The sequence below is a fragment of the Daldinia childiae genome (assembly GCF_008694065.1).
Source record: "Daldinia childiae strain JS-1345 chromosome Unknown Scaffold5, whole genome shotgun sequence".
In the NCBI taxonomy this organism is placed as follows: domain Eukaryota; kingdom Fungi; phylum Ascomycota; class Sordariomycetes; order Xylariales; family Hypoxylaceae; genus Daldinia; species Daldinia childiae.
Window position 1 is genome coordinate 1,498,820 of NW_022984646.1, and position 16,306 is coordinate 1,515,125.

A 16,306-nucleotide genomic window follows, 5' to 3' on the forward strand; every position below is an offset into this window, starting at 1 on the left:
TTGTCCTCTACTGGCCAACCACAACGATATTTGGGCCACACCATGGATTGGAGCTTTAAAGCCAGCCCAAGCCGGGATCCGAGTTATGACTTTAGATGGGTAAGACTACGTTTCCCTTTCATTCACTATGCAAGATGAAGTTAATTTAACAATAATTCAGGGGCGGAATACGAGGCATCGTGGAGTTGGAGATTTTGATGAGGATTCAGAAATATTTGGGCGAGATTCCACTACGTGAATTCTTTGATTTAATCATCGGCACGAGGTAGGTCTTCATCTAATATATGGTATCAGGATTCGCTTCTAATGGCCTTAGCGCTGGTGGTATCATTGCATTAGGACTGGGTCCCGGGGAGATGGATGTGCACGAGTGCAATGAGAAGTTTGAAATGTTCTCTAAAGAAGCATTCTCAACACATGGGTCTACTAAACTTCCTATAATTGGGCCCCTACTAAAATACGTCTATTGGGGTTGGAGCCATGGTAAATACCAGAGTGGCCCGCTGGAGGAAGCGTTCAGGAGTGTTTTTCCTACCGACCGTATGCTATTCGGAGGTGTGAACCAGTATAAGATTGCCCCCACCAAAGTGGCCGTTACGACAACAACTCAACGAGGCCAGGTAGTAGTTTTGAGCAACTATAACCGAAAATCCCCGGCAATCCGTAAGTATCTCTTATGTACGCTTCCCTCTCTTTCACAATGCACTGCTAATAATTTTTCTAGCACTATATCATTTCCATCGACCTGGACCAGACAAGGAGCTAAGGCTGTGGCAAGCGTACGTTTTTTGTCTCTTTTATTCAATGCAGGTTTATACTTACATCAAATTCAGTGCCAGAGCAACATCTGCAGCACCACTATATTTCAGCCCCTTCTCCCATACATTATCCGAACAAGTCTACATGGATGGCGGTCTCTACCATAACAACCCTATCACAGTTGCACATTCTGAGAGTAAGGCTATATGGCCCGACTATCCGGCCGCCCATCCAGATCTGCTACTATCTATTGGGACAGGATCTGACAAGAAGGGACCAAAGGCCCCTCATTTTGTTGATTTATCTTCAGTTACAGGAGATATGGAATCACCACAAGACGAAAGGAGACCACCTTATTTTAAGGAGTTGATGAATGTCGGCGTGGACCATATCCTGAATGGCCTCAATTGCGACCAAAAGTGGCATGAATGGCTTCAAGTCAGGTCGCCTGAGGCGTATAATGCACGACGGTATCGTCGATTGACGGTGACATTCGACAATCCGGTTGAGATGGATGACACTGCTAATATACAGATATGCCGTGACATTGTCAATAGCCACATCAGCGATTCCGAAGTTCGTGTTATCGCGGACCAGTTAATAGCATCTTGCTTCTATTACAGGTTTAACCAGGGGAGTATCAAAAGAATCCGTGACGGTGGTAGAGGAAATCTCCACGAAAGGGATAGATTTGAATGCGTGGGTAAGTATTTCTAGTAACCGTGCTTGGCAAATAGTTAAGTAAATACTAATGTAACCATACAGGCACCTTTGAGTGTCGATTGTTCCCCGGCGAGGGCAGTAGCCTTTCGATGCTAGGGACCTTGCTCAAAAAGTTTCAAAAAGAAAATTTTTCGCCTCAGTTTCTCGTCAGAGAAACTCATCGCAAGTACGAATACCCCAAAAAAGCCGTAATTTTGGACCAGATCTTAGATAAGATGATTGAAAAGGGCGAGTTTAGTATGCCACATACTATCACAATCTCTAGTGAGCTTGCCGAAACTGAGATCTTGATGATCCTCCGAAAGGATGAGCAGCAACTGGACAAACTGTTCCCTATTAGCGGGTTTCCGAGGAAACTGCAACATGATCATGAAGGTAAACTCAGCAAAATACACCCTTTATATGACATAGCTAATGCCGTTTTCCTCTGAAGTCATCATTGAAGAGAAAACTTCCCTACGATTCAACTTATTGATACATATCCTATCGCTCCCAAGAGCGCTGGGAAGCAACCGACGGCTCAAAGAGTATAGGAAAAATAAGGCAAATCTTCACGAAAGTGTCTAAACCCAACACCTTCTGCTATGATAAGTAGATAGCTGCCTTATTAAAGAGTCGAGACATCACGAGGTAAAGCAAAAAGCATGGAAACAACTTCGTTGTTCCGCGAGGAACTCTGAGCTACCAATAGGAGCTTATGATTATACATACCTACCTAGGTACTGAAAGCATTTTTATTCTAAATCTCTCATTTAAAAGCTTCCCACGGGATAGTACCGATATTACTGAAATCCATTCATTGTTAAAAAGAAAAAGCCCCCAATTTTTATAGATAATATCAGGATAGGTACTTAGGTAAATTGAACTATTAACACCTGCCCTTCTATCCATCTTCGAAGGCGCTGTGTGCCTCTTATATAAGTGCCTAATCCTAGTAGATCTGCCCCTCAATATACCCCTGACCTACAACGGAGTGAGGCTACCAATTGAGAGGACTCGTGATGATCTCTTCTACATTTCTATCGTCGCTGTTGTTATCTGGGATTATGATGGATTTGTGGTGAGGTTGGTCGACGTCATCGTCGTCGTCTGGGGATGGTTTGTCTCGCCCTCGTCCGCCTCGTCCGCCTCGTCCGCTTCTTCTTCGTCAGCGCCTAGAGCTCGGGGTGCTGATTTCCGGGTGTTTTGATGGTGTTGTCTGGGCTTCTTCAATTCTAGCATTTGCTACCAAAAAGGGGGATTCGTTGATCAATTGGTGGTTGCGTTACACCCACGAGACCAAGGGCTACCAACGCCTCGGATATACCTGTTGGCAGTCTGCCGAATCCGCTTGACGAGTTACTTATTCATCGACAGCTTCTTGCTGAAGGACTCGACTTAGAATAAAATCGAATAATCAAAATATTTCTTTCCCTGAAGCAACGTTATAGGCAAGGGTAAATAGGAGGTTATACACAAATCGAAGAGCCGCCGCGAGTTCCAGGCGTCAACAATGCCTAAGGAAAAGGTATGTACACCCGATTTAATAGGTAGATTCATCTTCCATGGCAAAGTAGTACTAATACTCAATTTTCAGAGACTAGAATATATATAACCTTCAAGATTGGTAGTTCCGACAAGTCACTCAAATAGCATTCATTACACATGCATTCGTTAAAAGCCGTATTTATTGATTAGCTATTGACAAGCTTGCCGCCGCGCATACGGCGGTCTATAATTGGTGATAACCCTGGTACAAAAAAAAACCATAACTCCTCAGCCCAGCTGTTCCCAGGAATTTCTTGAAAAAAATCCTTTATCCCTTTTGCAGGATTCTCTGGGTGGTATTTACACTTTGCAAGTTCGGGTTTGGTACAGCTGATCGAAAAAATATCGCATGAACATCACATCCCTAACGACGCCTCCTGAATGCTGTTGACGCGCTAAACGCCCCGCGTCATAAGGCGGATTCCTTAATACAAGGATTGAGAACATAGGAAAGGATTGTCGGCCGAGCCGCTACTTTTCATTAGCGGTACTATTGGGTATTCGACGACCGCCTTATTTTAAGTTAGAATTTTCTCAAAAAGAGTTGTCCTCCTGTATTAACTCCGACCCCATTGTCATGATTGTATCCTAGTATTTAACACTCGGACTACGTCCTGCTAGTAGAATCCTCCTTCCGGCATCACAACCGTTACCTAGTGTTCGTAACCTGCACCTCGTTGCCACGGACTATTCCACGGTTAGTTTATATCAATTGTTAAGTTTTCAATCATGCTTACCTAGCATTGTTCTGTGCTCGATATGAGGGAGGACTGCCACTGTGCTGGTGTTGCAAGGGAGCGCTGGATCCAGCGTAGGGGCTCTGAGCCCTTGGTGGACCACCTGCAGCTGGGAATAGAGGTACCGAGGGATCTACCGGGGATTGGGGCGAGTTCGTGTTGTTACGGCCGTATGGGTTGCTTGGGGCTGATGTAGGGACGGTCAAGTTTGACGAATCCGTACGGCGGCGCAGTTCAGCAGATGATATCGATTCGTTGTCATCGTCAAGGTCTAAACCTTGCTTATAACCCGCCTTGTCACCGCGAGCGGTGGCGGCAGGGCGTCCAATTCGGTAGTACTGTGAGTTGAGATTGCGACTTCATGAACGACGTTCGGTCATCAGCCATGAACTGGTAACGACCATCGGGGTTCTTGCGATAGAAGACCAGGGTGGTCGAAACAATGACCATGATTAGGAGAATGGTGGCAAAGATAGCATTAAGGAAGAACAAAATAAGACCGATAACGCCATTGACTAGTGGAGGCTGGTTGAAGACATCCGAGAAAATTAAGAGGAAAATGGCGTTGATAAAGTTAACGCAGAAAATGGCAATGTTGAACGAATTAGTGCTCTTGTCCATCCACGGTCGGAGTACACTGGCGGTAATCAGAGCAGCAGCTTCGATCAAGAGGAATCCGATGGCCTGGGCAGTGCTGTTGCCTTGCGAGAAGGCGATGAACATGGCCTTGACTAAAGAATATCCAAGAACCGGAATAATGAAGTAATACGCGGAGGCACGGAACTGGACGTATAGGAATCCCCACTTGTTCAACGCCTGGGGATCGGAGAAGAGGATGTAGGCGGGGTTCCGGTGCATAGCCAACGAGCGGCGAGCGATTCGGATGACCTTAGAGGCAGCCCAGCCTAGAGTGGCCGTCATTCCAATAATGAAGAATACCGCTAGAACCACTTCAGCGGGCGAGTCATTCTGCGTGAACTCCCAGAGACACAAAATGGCCATCTGAGGGTAACCAATGAGGGTAAGTCGGAACAGGATACCCTTCAAGACAGTAAGCCATCCATTGCGGAACTCGAGGAAAGTGTCACCCTTCATCCACTTTTGCTTCACGGCCAATTCGCAGAGACCCTTGAACGCAGCCACGGCACCAATGGTAACGACAACGAATAGACAGAAAAACGTCAATCCAGTCATGAAAAGGTTTGTCGTCTCGATACCAGCCCTGAAAGCCACACGCTGGATACCATACACGAGGTAACTGCCAGAGCCTGTCATCACGTTACCGCGCTTCATCAGCGATGACGCGCCGCGAGGAAGGATCGCAGCCGAACGTCGGTATAAGTCAACGGCAGCATCAGGAAGGACAGAGAGAGCACGCTTCTCTACTTGCACGGAAACGGTTGTCAACGAGTCGAAAATGGTGGAAGGTGTACCGCCAGTAGCTCGCTGATACCAGGTAAAGATATCCTGCATGAAATCGACATTGATGATACCCATCGACCACTGGAAATCCTGAGTCCACGACTGGACAACGGGGGGCAGATGGATAGAGGTTAGACCAAGAATGGCCTGGGCTTGAAAGAAGCTGAACAGCGAAAGCGCGCCGGAAGCGATGTGAGCAGCAGCGTTAGAGTGACCAAGGCCGTTGATAATAGCTGAAGAACAGAGTACCAAACCAGCAATGATTGCAAGAACCCACTTAACAGCAATCAAGTTGACAGTCTTGCCGTTAGAGATATCAGCCTCAACACAGGCGACGCTCTTTTTCGTATCGACCATTCGTAAGGTAACACGGACGGTGGCGTCTAGATCGGGGAAGTTGTAGGCAATACTGGGAATCTGAGAAGCAGCTTCCTCGCCGACAGGTAAGTTGAATTTCAATGGAATCTTACCCGCAGTCATGGGGCAGAGACCAGCTAACCCGACCTTGCAAGGGTCGATAGTTGTCTCAATGATCTTGTAGCCATATGCTGAGATATCAACATCGAAATTGACTTTTCCTTCAACAGATGATGTCGCGACGATGTTTAGGAAAGCTGTGTTGTTAACTGGAGTGTAGACAACCTGGAAGAGACTGGCGGTAAATTGGGAATCTTCTTGACAATTGTTTAACGAATTCGAGGTGAGCATGGGCTCTGCTGCGATAGCGCCGGGGACAAGAGCCGCAAGCCCTGACAAGAGCGCGACCGATCTTATTGTTGACAACCACATGGTTGCTGATGTGTGACAGTATTGTATAATTCAAGTTGTCTCTGGACTCTTATGTCCTGGAGAGGTCCGGCGACGCGGTACCTGCTATGTCTGTTATGTTTTCCTTTGTCGATATTTATTCAACCACATTCGTGAGCGGGTCTAGGTGGTTATCGACAAAGAAGCTCGTTGATTGTTCTCAAACAAACGAGCGGGTCTCGAACGCAATCCAGAAGAGTAGAGGAAATCGGGATAGCGAGAGTAATTTGTTGTTTGGAGGGGGTGTTCCTACTTGGTCGGTCGCCTGTCCCGAACACTTTCTACCTATCCTCCCTACGTAAAACGAGTGGCGTTGAAAAAAGGGGGTTGGAATTGAAAAACAGCCAGGAAAGAATAACTACGACCCGTTCGCAGAATGGGCTCTTCCTGGTATTATTTTACACCAACTAGGTAGGTAGTCGATGATGTAGGAGAGAAGTAATTAGTGGAGAGTTAGTGTAGAAGAAAGAGTTGAAGCGAGTGACTGGTCCTAAAGCATGGGAGAATTGTGTGCGCCCATTTCAAGGTGGTGGATGTAAAGGACAGGAAAAGCAAGCGGTTTCGAGGTTGGCAGGGGGGGAGGATTGCCGGAATGTGGAATAAAATTGGGAGGTAACGCGTACATACACAAAGGGGGCTAGTCATTTCCGTATTGATTAATTATTCCATTATCTGAGTTACTCCTTCCTGATTTACCTACCTGTTAGTGGCATATCTTGTCACAAGAATGCGTCTACTGACATGGTACTGACATGGTACGTGCATGACAAGGTACCTACATATGTACCTAATGTGAATAGCCTGGGTTTAACGACACAAATATGTACGTATTGCGTATACTTGCTGATTACTTGCTGATGCTTGCCCAGACTGGACTAAAAGGGTGGGCGCTTGGTTCCAAGACAGAACTAAGAAATTTAAGATTTCCTATTTAGGTTTAATTCCAACTTGATTAGCCCATCAAGGCCACATGGAAACTTGCATAATAACTTGGAATTTATTCCAACCTTTTTTGTGATTTGCTTGTGAATCTTGTGAATTGATTTTTAGGAGGCAAAATCTAGGTTGCATCATCCCGCATCTGACATCACTTGAATGGTGAAGACGAGCTTGAAGAATTTAGAACAGATCCACACTAGACCACCCGGTGATCTGTGACCAGTCCTTTTGATCAACTATAATTGACCAGCGGTTATCCCCAAGTCAGAGACGAAGTTCGAAACACGGCCGGTTTTGGCGGCGCCAATGTAAGCCAACAAGGGGTAAGCGTCTCTTACATGCACTGCCACCAGACCCTCTTTTTAACTCTTAGCAACTACATACATGAGAATGCGCAACTCCTGCTAAGCATACTAAACAGCTGGGCATGTTGCTCGGCGAGGTGAATTTATTAAGTCTCGCCTTTCTTGGTAGGTAAATGGTACATAAGGTACCTAAGGAGGTAAGCAACTCATCCAAAGAAATTCATATAGATGAGATTCTAAAGATGTAAACGCGTAAAAAAGAATAGGCTAACCTAAGCTAAGCAGAACCGTTTTCTCGTACTCGCTCGCTCGTATTTAATTACCTTTTTTGAAAACTTAGGATTAATTGCATCCCCGGCCAAACCGGTCTGCCGTATTGCCGACACGAGCGCCAATGAAGTCCAATCGGGGAACTATGTGGCTAACTATCATCAATTAGTTTGTCTTGTCTCTTGTCTTGTCCTGTCTTGTCTGTTTTTTTCTCTCTTTCCCGTGTGTAAAAAGATAGGCTGTGTTGGCTGCATTGTATATGCGACCGGGCGAGCCGTGCATTGCTGATCCAGCTGATCTCATTATAGTCTCTATCAAGATCTTCCAATCCTGCGAGGTGTCGTCATCCCCTCCTTATGTCTCATAGCAACCAAACTTTCAAGACCTTATGTTGTGCGTACCCGTTGCAAACAGCAGACATGCACGCAACAAAACTAATTTATGTAAAAGTCGTTAGTTATCTAAAGTTTCTTGGGTCATCTTTTTTTGACGATAATAATTCCAAACTCCAGAAAACCGATATTTCTTGGCATCTAAGATCTTTACGGCGTGGTATACCGAATGCCCTTACTATGGAACATCGCAACCGAGTGATCCGTGCAAATTAACTGGGTTACGAATCCTCCCGCAGCAGTCATCAATGATACAGATCTCCGGGCTGCCGGTCTAGATTTCATTTAAAAAAATAATAACTCAGCCTCAAGAATTAGTAACTTCACATGTACGTAATCCGTAATCTGTACATGTGTTCATTATCGTCAATATGATTGTTGATGCACAACTTGAATTGATGCATTCACTACTAATATTGTACCACGCTTTTTTCATATATCCCTTACCTAAGGAAAGTATTTAGGCGTTATCAATATTATTGAAAATCAAGCATCTGCTATTTTTATTTATGTGTATTAGAGATATTTTGTCTAGATGGTCATTGTATTAATAGGCTAACAGATACGTATTATGAAGGCTCAACCATATTGCTATGAGCAGCTCTACTCCGGGGACTTGCTCATATCTTCCTATCGCAGGATACAGACCCTCAAGTTACGGAAATGATGCCTATTATTAGCTGCGTAGCTAATTATCAGCAGAAAAAGTTGATATTTGATCTTACTATCTATCGACTAGAATGATATAAGACAGACCTAACTGAATTATAAAAGCCTCCATTTGAAAAGAAGAGATACTAAAACTTAACAGGGAGCTGACACTTTACGATCTCCTGCTCTTCGTTGAAACCAAGGTCGAGTCCATGATCTCCATCTCGTTATCCCTTTCGCAGAAGAAATATCAATAGAGCGCTGCCTCGCATCAATAGAGAGTCTTTCGGCCTCTTCTCTCCGCTGATGGCTAAGCCACCTTAACTTGAGGACCTCCCTCCCCAGCTGTGGGAAAATTCTGTCGATATTGTCACCTGATTTGGCCGAGGTCTCGAGGAATGCGCATCCAAGCCCGAAGCTTGCTGCGAGCTTGCGGCCCTCGGCCCAGGATACCACTCGCTGTTCGTCCTCGCAGTCGGAATTGGTACCTACGAGCATGAGGCCATACGTGCGCGTCTGCCCGATCATATCGCGAATATGGGTTGTAAACGTCTTGGATGAGAGTGAAGGACGCTCTCGACTTGACATCGTATACTAGGACAACAGCTTCCGTAATCTGCACCGCTTGTGTGAGCTGATCCTCGCTAGACAGATGCCGAGATGGAAGTTCTAAGGCGTTAATGACATAGGTTTGGTCCTCAATTCTTAGGATATGGCGATAGCCTCGTTCTTGCTCGTCAAGTTCGGATGGTCGATCCTCCTCGGCGAATGTACCGGAGCAGAACTACACATCATTAGAAGACAGAAGACATGATCTTCTAGATATAATTACCCTTTCTAGAAGCGACGTCTTCCCACAACCCTTGTCTCCTAGAACAAGGAACATGAATTCCCCTGCATGCCGCTCCAGGGGAGGCAATTTATCATAGCCACAGTCATCATCCTCATCGCTCGCTACCCACGCAAGCAAGGCTCGGAAATATCGAATCTCGTCTTCGGTCCACATAGACTCGGACATTGCATTGGCAAAATTGTATACGGAAGCATAAAAAAAACAACGCCATATTTAGATGGGAAGCTCAAAGCAGCTAATTATATAAGAGGAGGCGCTCATGAATTACAATATTACGGAAAGGTATAACACAACCACGAGAATGGGTAAATTCTGTGATGCCTTGCAATAGGCCCCTTCAATTCTGTCTAATGTTACAGAGATCCCCTCCGTGTGACGGAGGAGTCGCAAAGACCGGGAAGCGAAAACGTTTAAGGTAATCGACTGCTATCTTCTCTGCATGATCCGGTATCGAAATCTTGATGAAAGCGTCACTGCCTATTATCGGGCGATGGCAGACCAATCTATTCACGGGTAATTCCCGAAGCGCATTACATGGTGCATTTCATTGCTTACTTGCGTAGCTGCACCTATCTCATTTGGATGATATATTGTTGAGCTTCTCCGCAGTAACGTCATCTTCGGGATTTTGTTTATATGATGTATAATTGTCTACTCAAAGTTCTTAGACTTGGCCGCGACGTCTCACATTTTTATCCTATACTTGCAAATGAAGCTAAGACCTCTTGTTCCTTTTTTTTTCTTTTCTTTTTTTTTTTTTCGGGCGGCTAGACTATCAGTAATGGCGTTCACACTGACCAATCTCAGCCGTTGAGCTTTACTTACTAGTCCCGCTCCTAGTCGGTGCGGCTGTGAAAGCTGGACATAAACCGGGGACTTGCTAGGATAAGGATCCATGACCATGGCCACAAGCATGTCTGACCCCAACTTCTTAGCTTCTTGATGTTTCCTCCTGTTGCCTGGGAAGCTTGGTCCACAGCTGAAGCTGGCGGCCTGTTGCTGGCTTGCCTATCTGTTTGGCTATCAACGGCTGAAAATGATTGAATACCTTTTGTTAGAGTATGGGTATTGAGGGGGAATATTTCTCGCTTCTATCTGAATGATCTCTTTCTCTTCTATCTATAGCGCGCTTCTTCTATATGCGACTACATACTAGCGGAACTTAATAGAGCTTCCTACATGTTGCAATAGTTCAGTACACCATGCTTATAATACGTATCTAATCTACTAGCCCTTCCTTTACCAAAGAATTAGACCATTAATAGTCAACTATACCTTACGAATCCACGCGGTACGACCGCAACAGGAAGCTAAGCAAACGGCACTCACAAGCGGAGAGTTAAACTAGACATACGGTGATTACAGAGTCCTCATTTGGACTTATATGAGTGTAACTTGCGGGTTTACTTACTACTGGAGGAAATATCTTGCGATCTATAGCCTAGAGATAATTACAGATCTGTATAGCGGGAACACACGACCACCGCATCGCCGCTCGTTTCATCAGTCGAAAGTAGTGTGGTGTAAACTACCTAATCTAGTAGGACTCCACCATCGCTTGAAGATAATGCGACAATAGGCATGGCCTATAATAACCATTTCCAATTTACGCCCCGGCAACCCGCACACTACCTGAACCACAAAGTCTCCGATCTGTCGGACAGTCCGTACCACGATGAGACGTCCCCTGCCGGAATTAGGGGCCGGGAGTCCCTCGTGTCACTTCAGTCTGCCTACGAATCTCCACACTTAGACGGCACGTCAGATGGAAATTCCTATGGGCCAGGACCATCTTGGTCACTGCCCTTCGTAGGATCTGGAGGTGGGAGATATCAACCAGTGGCGCCTCCCAGCCGTTCTAACTCAACTTTCGGGCGTTACAAGAGCGTCCGTGTCAGACCCCAAGATACAATTCATGAAGATGAGAGTATCGATATGTCCCTGCTCCGCGCAGCTGCGCCACTCGGACACTCTAGTCCGCACGACTCTGTCGCGGGTTATGAGCCAGCAGTCGATCTATCTTCCTTCTCCGGGCCAATGGGTCCTCAAGACCAAAATTTCGCCAAATCGTTACAAGCGAAGGAAGCTAGAGGCCACCTTACCGGGGGTATAGGGGAGGGGATGAGTCCGATAGCAACCATCAAGAGAGAACAGCTTATAGCAAGCTCGCCGTCTCTTAAAAGGAGCTTTACCAGATCTTTTTCTATGAAGAGCGTGTCTAGTTCAAGATCGAGGGCGGGATTGAAGGAGCTGGGACAGATTGAGGCCAATAGGAGGGGAGACGTGATAGAAGTTATCATGGAAGAACCTGCAGACTTGAGTACGATGGTTGGGCCTAACGTAGTTGGGTCGGATCCAAACCGTCGCCACTCGCAACTCCCAAGCAAGGAGATGAAGACCGAGGTGTTTTATCCACAGCCTAATTGGAAACCGTTCTCTATGAGGTGGCCATATAGTGAGTAAATCCCGAGTAAATATGCACCGTTCTAGCTATATGTTTCATAGGACGTAGCACCGAGTCATCGAATAATTCCTAAAAAAATATCTGGTCATTCTGGTGAAACAGACGAGAACTATCACTGACCCTAATTACAGTAACGGGTTTAATTCTCCTATCCGTCGGTCTCGCCATCGCCCAGGAGATCCTATTCCAGAGGTCTGCCGAGACTCCTCTCATCAAATTCCACAACGCCACTGATCTCGGACCTGGCTACTATTTTATCTTCAAATTTGTCCCAACAATAATTACTGTCACGTATGGCGTGCTGTGGCAGAACACAGACTTCGAAGTCAAGCGGCTCGAGGCCTTCTATCAGCTATCAAAAGAAGGGGGAGCCCTAGCAGCGGAGTCGGTCAACGTTGACTATATCACCTTGTTCAACTTCACCCGGCCGTTTCGCGCCCTGCAGCGGAGACACTATGCAGTGGCCACCTCATCTTTGGCAACTCTTCTCGCCGTATCCTTGGTCCCTACTCTTGGCGCAGCCGCATTGGTCGTGGGGCCGGACCGGCAGGTACGGCTTTCAAACCCAGACGTCGAGAAGACCATCACCATGAGCCCTATCCTATCCCGTCTTCTAACCATGACTTTCTTCGTCATCGCAGTACTGGGGTGCGTGCTATTCTACCAGCTTAATACGCGACGCTCGGGCCTACTCTCAGATGTCAAGGGGATTGCAGGACTGGCGTCGATGGCTGTCGTCAGCCATATCATGATGGATTTCAAGGACATGGACGTCGCCAAGCCAAAGGATATCCACCACAAGCTCAAGAATAGACGGTACGCCTTGCGCAACTCGTCATTGGTTCCCGAGGATTTCGAACAGGTGTCCACGCTGGAAAGCGATAGGTACAGGGACGCGCATTTACCCGAGAATCCGCACCCGCTCATGCTGCGCGCTGAGGGCTGTATACCCTTCATAATCGGGATATTGATGTTCCTGGGTTTCATACCAGTGTTTCTATTTACGCCAGCTAGCGTGCTAACAAATAAAGCACCCTGGGTCGTCACCCTGCTCGCAGTTATTATTAAACTGAGCTGGGGCAGCCTGGAGACAGCGATCCGCATGATGGAGCCGTACTACATCCTCTCGAAGCGGCACGCACCAGCCAAGACGCTGACCCTCGACTACACAGCCATGCCATTCGCAGTAGTCGCCGCGCGTGCGCTCTTCAACCGACACTGGATGGTGTTCCTGGTTGGGGGGGCACCATCATGGTAGAGGCTCTCACGATCTTCGTCACTAGTCTAGCTACTGTTGAAGGCCGGGACTTCATAGAGATACTAAGCAGAGCAGAAGACCCGACGACGAGCTAGACGACGGGTTCTTACAAAAGGGCGTCGGCTCTGGCTCGGAAACAGTGCTCTCATTCACAGTGTCCCTGGCACTAACCGTCCTAATCCTGATATACCTATTCGTCGTCGCTACGGCGATATTTATCCGCCGACGCCACCCATTCCTCCCACGGCAGCCGAGCACGATCGCCAGCGTACTCGCGTTTGTACACCAAAGTAAGATGTTGTATGATTTTGTAGGGACGGCCAAGTTTACTAATGCGCAAATGCGTGCGCGGCTCGAGAGCTTGGGTAAGACGTATGGCCTGGGTTGGTTCTCCGGCCGCGATGGATATGTGCATTGTGGTGTCGATGAAGAGGAGCTCAGTGGGAATTATAAACATGGTGTTGATTTCTCGCAGGGTAATAAACCTTGGCTTACGGATTGGCAACACTTTTAGGTTGGATGTATTTAGAACTCGTTTGAATATTAATTTTCAGCTTTACTTAGTCTTGACTTCGGAGTTGTCTTCACCCTTCTACTCCTTTCCCCTTTCCTTCTAGTAGACTAGGCATTCTACGTTAGGTATGCTTATATTGCCCCTAAAAGGGGCTCTAGTAGACGGATATAATAACAATAGTACATTTATGTCCCTTCTGATGTAGGGGGTACTTAATGTACTCGAGGGTTGCTAGGCAGCCGTCATGGTAGGTGCTGCACTAGATTTATCATACGCATTAAGAGCCCCTCTCATCACTCCTGATCCGAGACTCGCTGGTCAAATGGTCATGGCCGGTGTTCATAAGAAATGATGGCGTAGAAAAATCTCTCGGGGTTTTTCGTAGTTCTTAGGTTCGAACCTGTGTCATGGCGGCAAAAAGACCAATTTGTTCTGGTCAATTGCATAGGTTCCCTCCTAAGGACGAGCTTTTTTTTTCTCCCTCTCCATCCTTTTTATAATTATCTTATTCAGTCAAGTAATAAGATATAAATACATATTTACTTCTCGTTGCTATTATCTACTCAAGTCCTCATACCTTTTCCATTCGATTAATTATACTAGTGATAGTGTATACGACTTATTATCTGAGTCGTAATTTGATAGTTACTTCTATTTCTAGAGATGAACAAAGCACTAGATGTCTAGAAATATTGAACAAGTACTCAGATATTCTGTCACTTAAACCGGACGCATTACGAGTAGTAAAATTTAATATAGGTATATTCAATATGAATCGCCTCTCAATATCTACCACACAAGATTCTACCAATATACTCAAGTCTAGTTGTCCTTTATCCCCAAACACAGTTCCTAGACGATCACCCTCAACCACTAGCTATAACAGATTTCTTAAAAGCCCAATCCAAGTTATATAAAACCATGATATCATATCCACGAGGACGATATCCCGATACTTCGGAATGTATGACTCTATCTGTCTAATCATGTCCTTCTTCTGAACAGTTTTCGTCGTCCCAAAGAGGAACTTTTTTACTGCCTGATTGCAGTATGTTAAAGAGCCTCAAGAAAAGTTGCATGTCGTTACCGAGTCTTCGAGTAGACAGGATAACGCTTGGCTAAGATTTAAAATCGCCAGACTGACTAAATGTACGTCGTCCTGGTGGTGTCGGTGTTCTTAAAGTCGATGTTAAGTAATCGTTATTATTCCCCTACTTCCCCCAACCCTTTTCATATTCTCAAATTTCCATCATCAAATTTGGGTTGAACGCTCTGGAAAACAACGGTGTTGACCGGCTACGTTGGATGCATTCCGTACAAGTACCATTGGAATAACATTCCCTTTAGTAAATAGGGGACTAGGAGTAACTATCACATTTGGCAATTTAGGTTTATATATGTGCTCAAGAGAAGGCCATATATTAGTAAAGACGGTTTAGTTGTTATTAGATTTTACTTTGTCATTCAACATTTTAGACACCTACTAAATAGAGGCATATTATTAGCTTTATTCCTTCAACATGATAAACCTCGACCGTGGCGTATTCCAATCTTGACTAAAATAATTAATGAAAAATTAGGTAAAAATATGCAGGGACCTGGCCGAAGAACTAGCTAAATATTAAGCGAACCCTTCGCACAAGTTCTTGTTGAAATAGGTAAAAAGATGACCACCCTGGGGCTCGAACCCAGAATCTCCTGATAACTTGTCCAGCATATTTTTACTCATGCTTGGTCGTAGTCAGACGCCTTACCATTGGGCCAAGCGGCCTTCACGTGCTTTGTGAAAGCCAATTACTGATAAATCACTATATAACGGCTTGATGATACATCCATCCCACTTGGTCCGTGCACCAGGGTTTCTACATAACGGGCAGTTAGAGGCGCTGGCTTCTTTTTTTTCTCACCACACGCAATATCAGATGTGATAAGTACTTCCAAGGAATTGCACTGCCTATCTCACTGCATCCGTATTCCCCTGAACCAAATCTCGTATCTTACCAGCAAGTCCCTTTCTCCTTACATAATTTCTTGGTAGGACTAGATAGCCAGTATTACTATTCCCAAGTATAGCTCTACCAAAATCTACTACCAAAATCGCCTATTCTATGTGATGTCGAATGGACATGTTACACATAATAGCTATGTACCTCCGGGGGTTCCTTTTGCTGTTATTGGCTGATATCCATGTCGACGGCGCTATGTAGCCTTTCTGAAGCTTTGAGGGCTGATCCTGGCTGAGCGGTAGTAGTTACAAGATTAGCGATTGACTCGGATCTCACCAATCCCTTTTCGCCTCTCTTAGGTCTAAGTGTTTGGGAGGTAAGACGCAAAATTGTCGCCCAGACATTACTGATGTACCTATACTCATAGTGTAAAGCTAAAGTATGGGTGGTGGAATATGAATTGCTTAGGAAGCCTTGAGAGATATAAAACCGGGGCTGAAGTCTTTATAAGTATGTATCATACACCTAGGTATGTTTAGGGGTATATTTGTGAGTGTACTCTCTATGATAGAGGGCTCCTAATGTTTATTTCCAATGCAAATTGTAATAGTAGCTACCTGTACTTCAAATACTATAAACTTAGGATATTGTGGACTTTTGAACACGAGAAGAGCTTAGTTGTTAGCAGATAACATAGGTGATGGTTCTGTTTAGGACTTTAATAGGGGTGTAACCTTTT

General features: G+C 45.6%; 3 protein-coding genes across 3 annotated transcripts; 1 reads left to right on the forward strand and 2 right to left on the reverse strand.

The window, feature by feature from the left end:
• Positions 1-3,662: 3,662 nt before the first annotated feature.
• Positions 3,663-5,957, reverse strand: GL218_05539 (Flavin carrier protein 2; the record flags this gene model as incomplete). Its single annotated transcript, XM_033582205.1, has 3 exons — positions 3,663-3,696; positions 3,747-4,039; positions 4,086-5,957. The coding sequence occupies 3 exons, from the start codon at positions 5,955-5,957 to the stop codon at positions 3,663-3,665; spliced, it is 2,199 nt and encodes a 732-aa protein (XP_033434350.1).
• A 2,945-nt stretch (positions 5,958-8,902) lies between these two features.
• Positions 8,903-9,550, reverse strand: GL218_05540 (uncharacterized protein; the record flags this gene model as incomplete). Its single annotated transcript, XM_033582206.1, has 2 exons — positions 8,903-9,316; positions 9,365-9,550. The coding sequence occupies 2 exons, from the start codon at positions 9,548-9,550 to the stop codon at positions 8,903-8,905; spliced, it is 600 nt and encodes a 199-aa protein (XP_033434377.1).
• A 1,416-nt stretch (positions 9,551-10,966) lies between these two features.
• Positions 10,967-13,107, forward strand: GL218_05541 (uncharacterized protein; the record flags this gene model as incomplete). The annotated part of the gene is made up of 2 exons (XM_033582207.1): positions 10,967-11,840; positions 11,981-13,107. 2 exons carry the CDS (start codon positions 10,967-10,969, stop codon positions 13,105-13,107), a joined length of 2,001 nt encoding a protein of 666 aa, XP_033434378.1.
• Between the last annotated feature and the right edge of the window lie 3,199 nt (positions 13,108-16,306).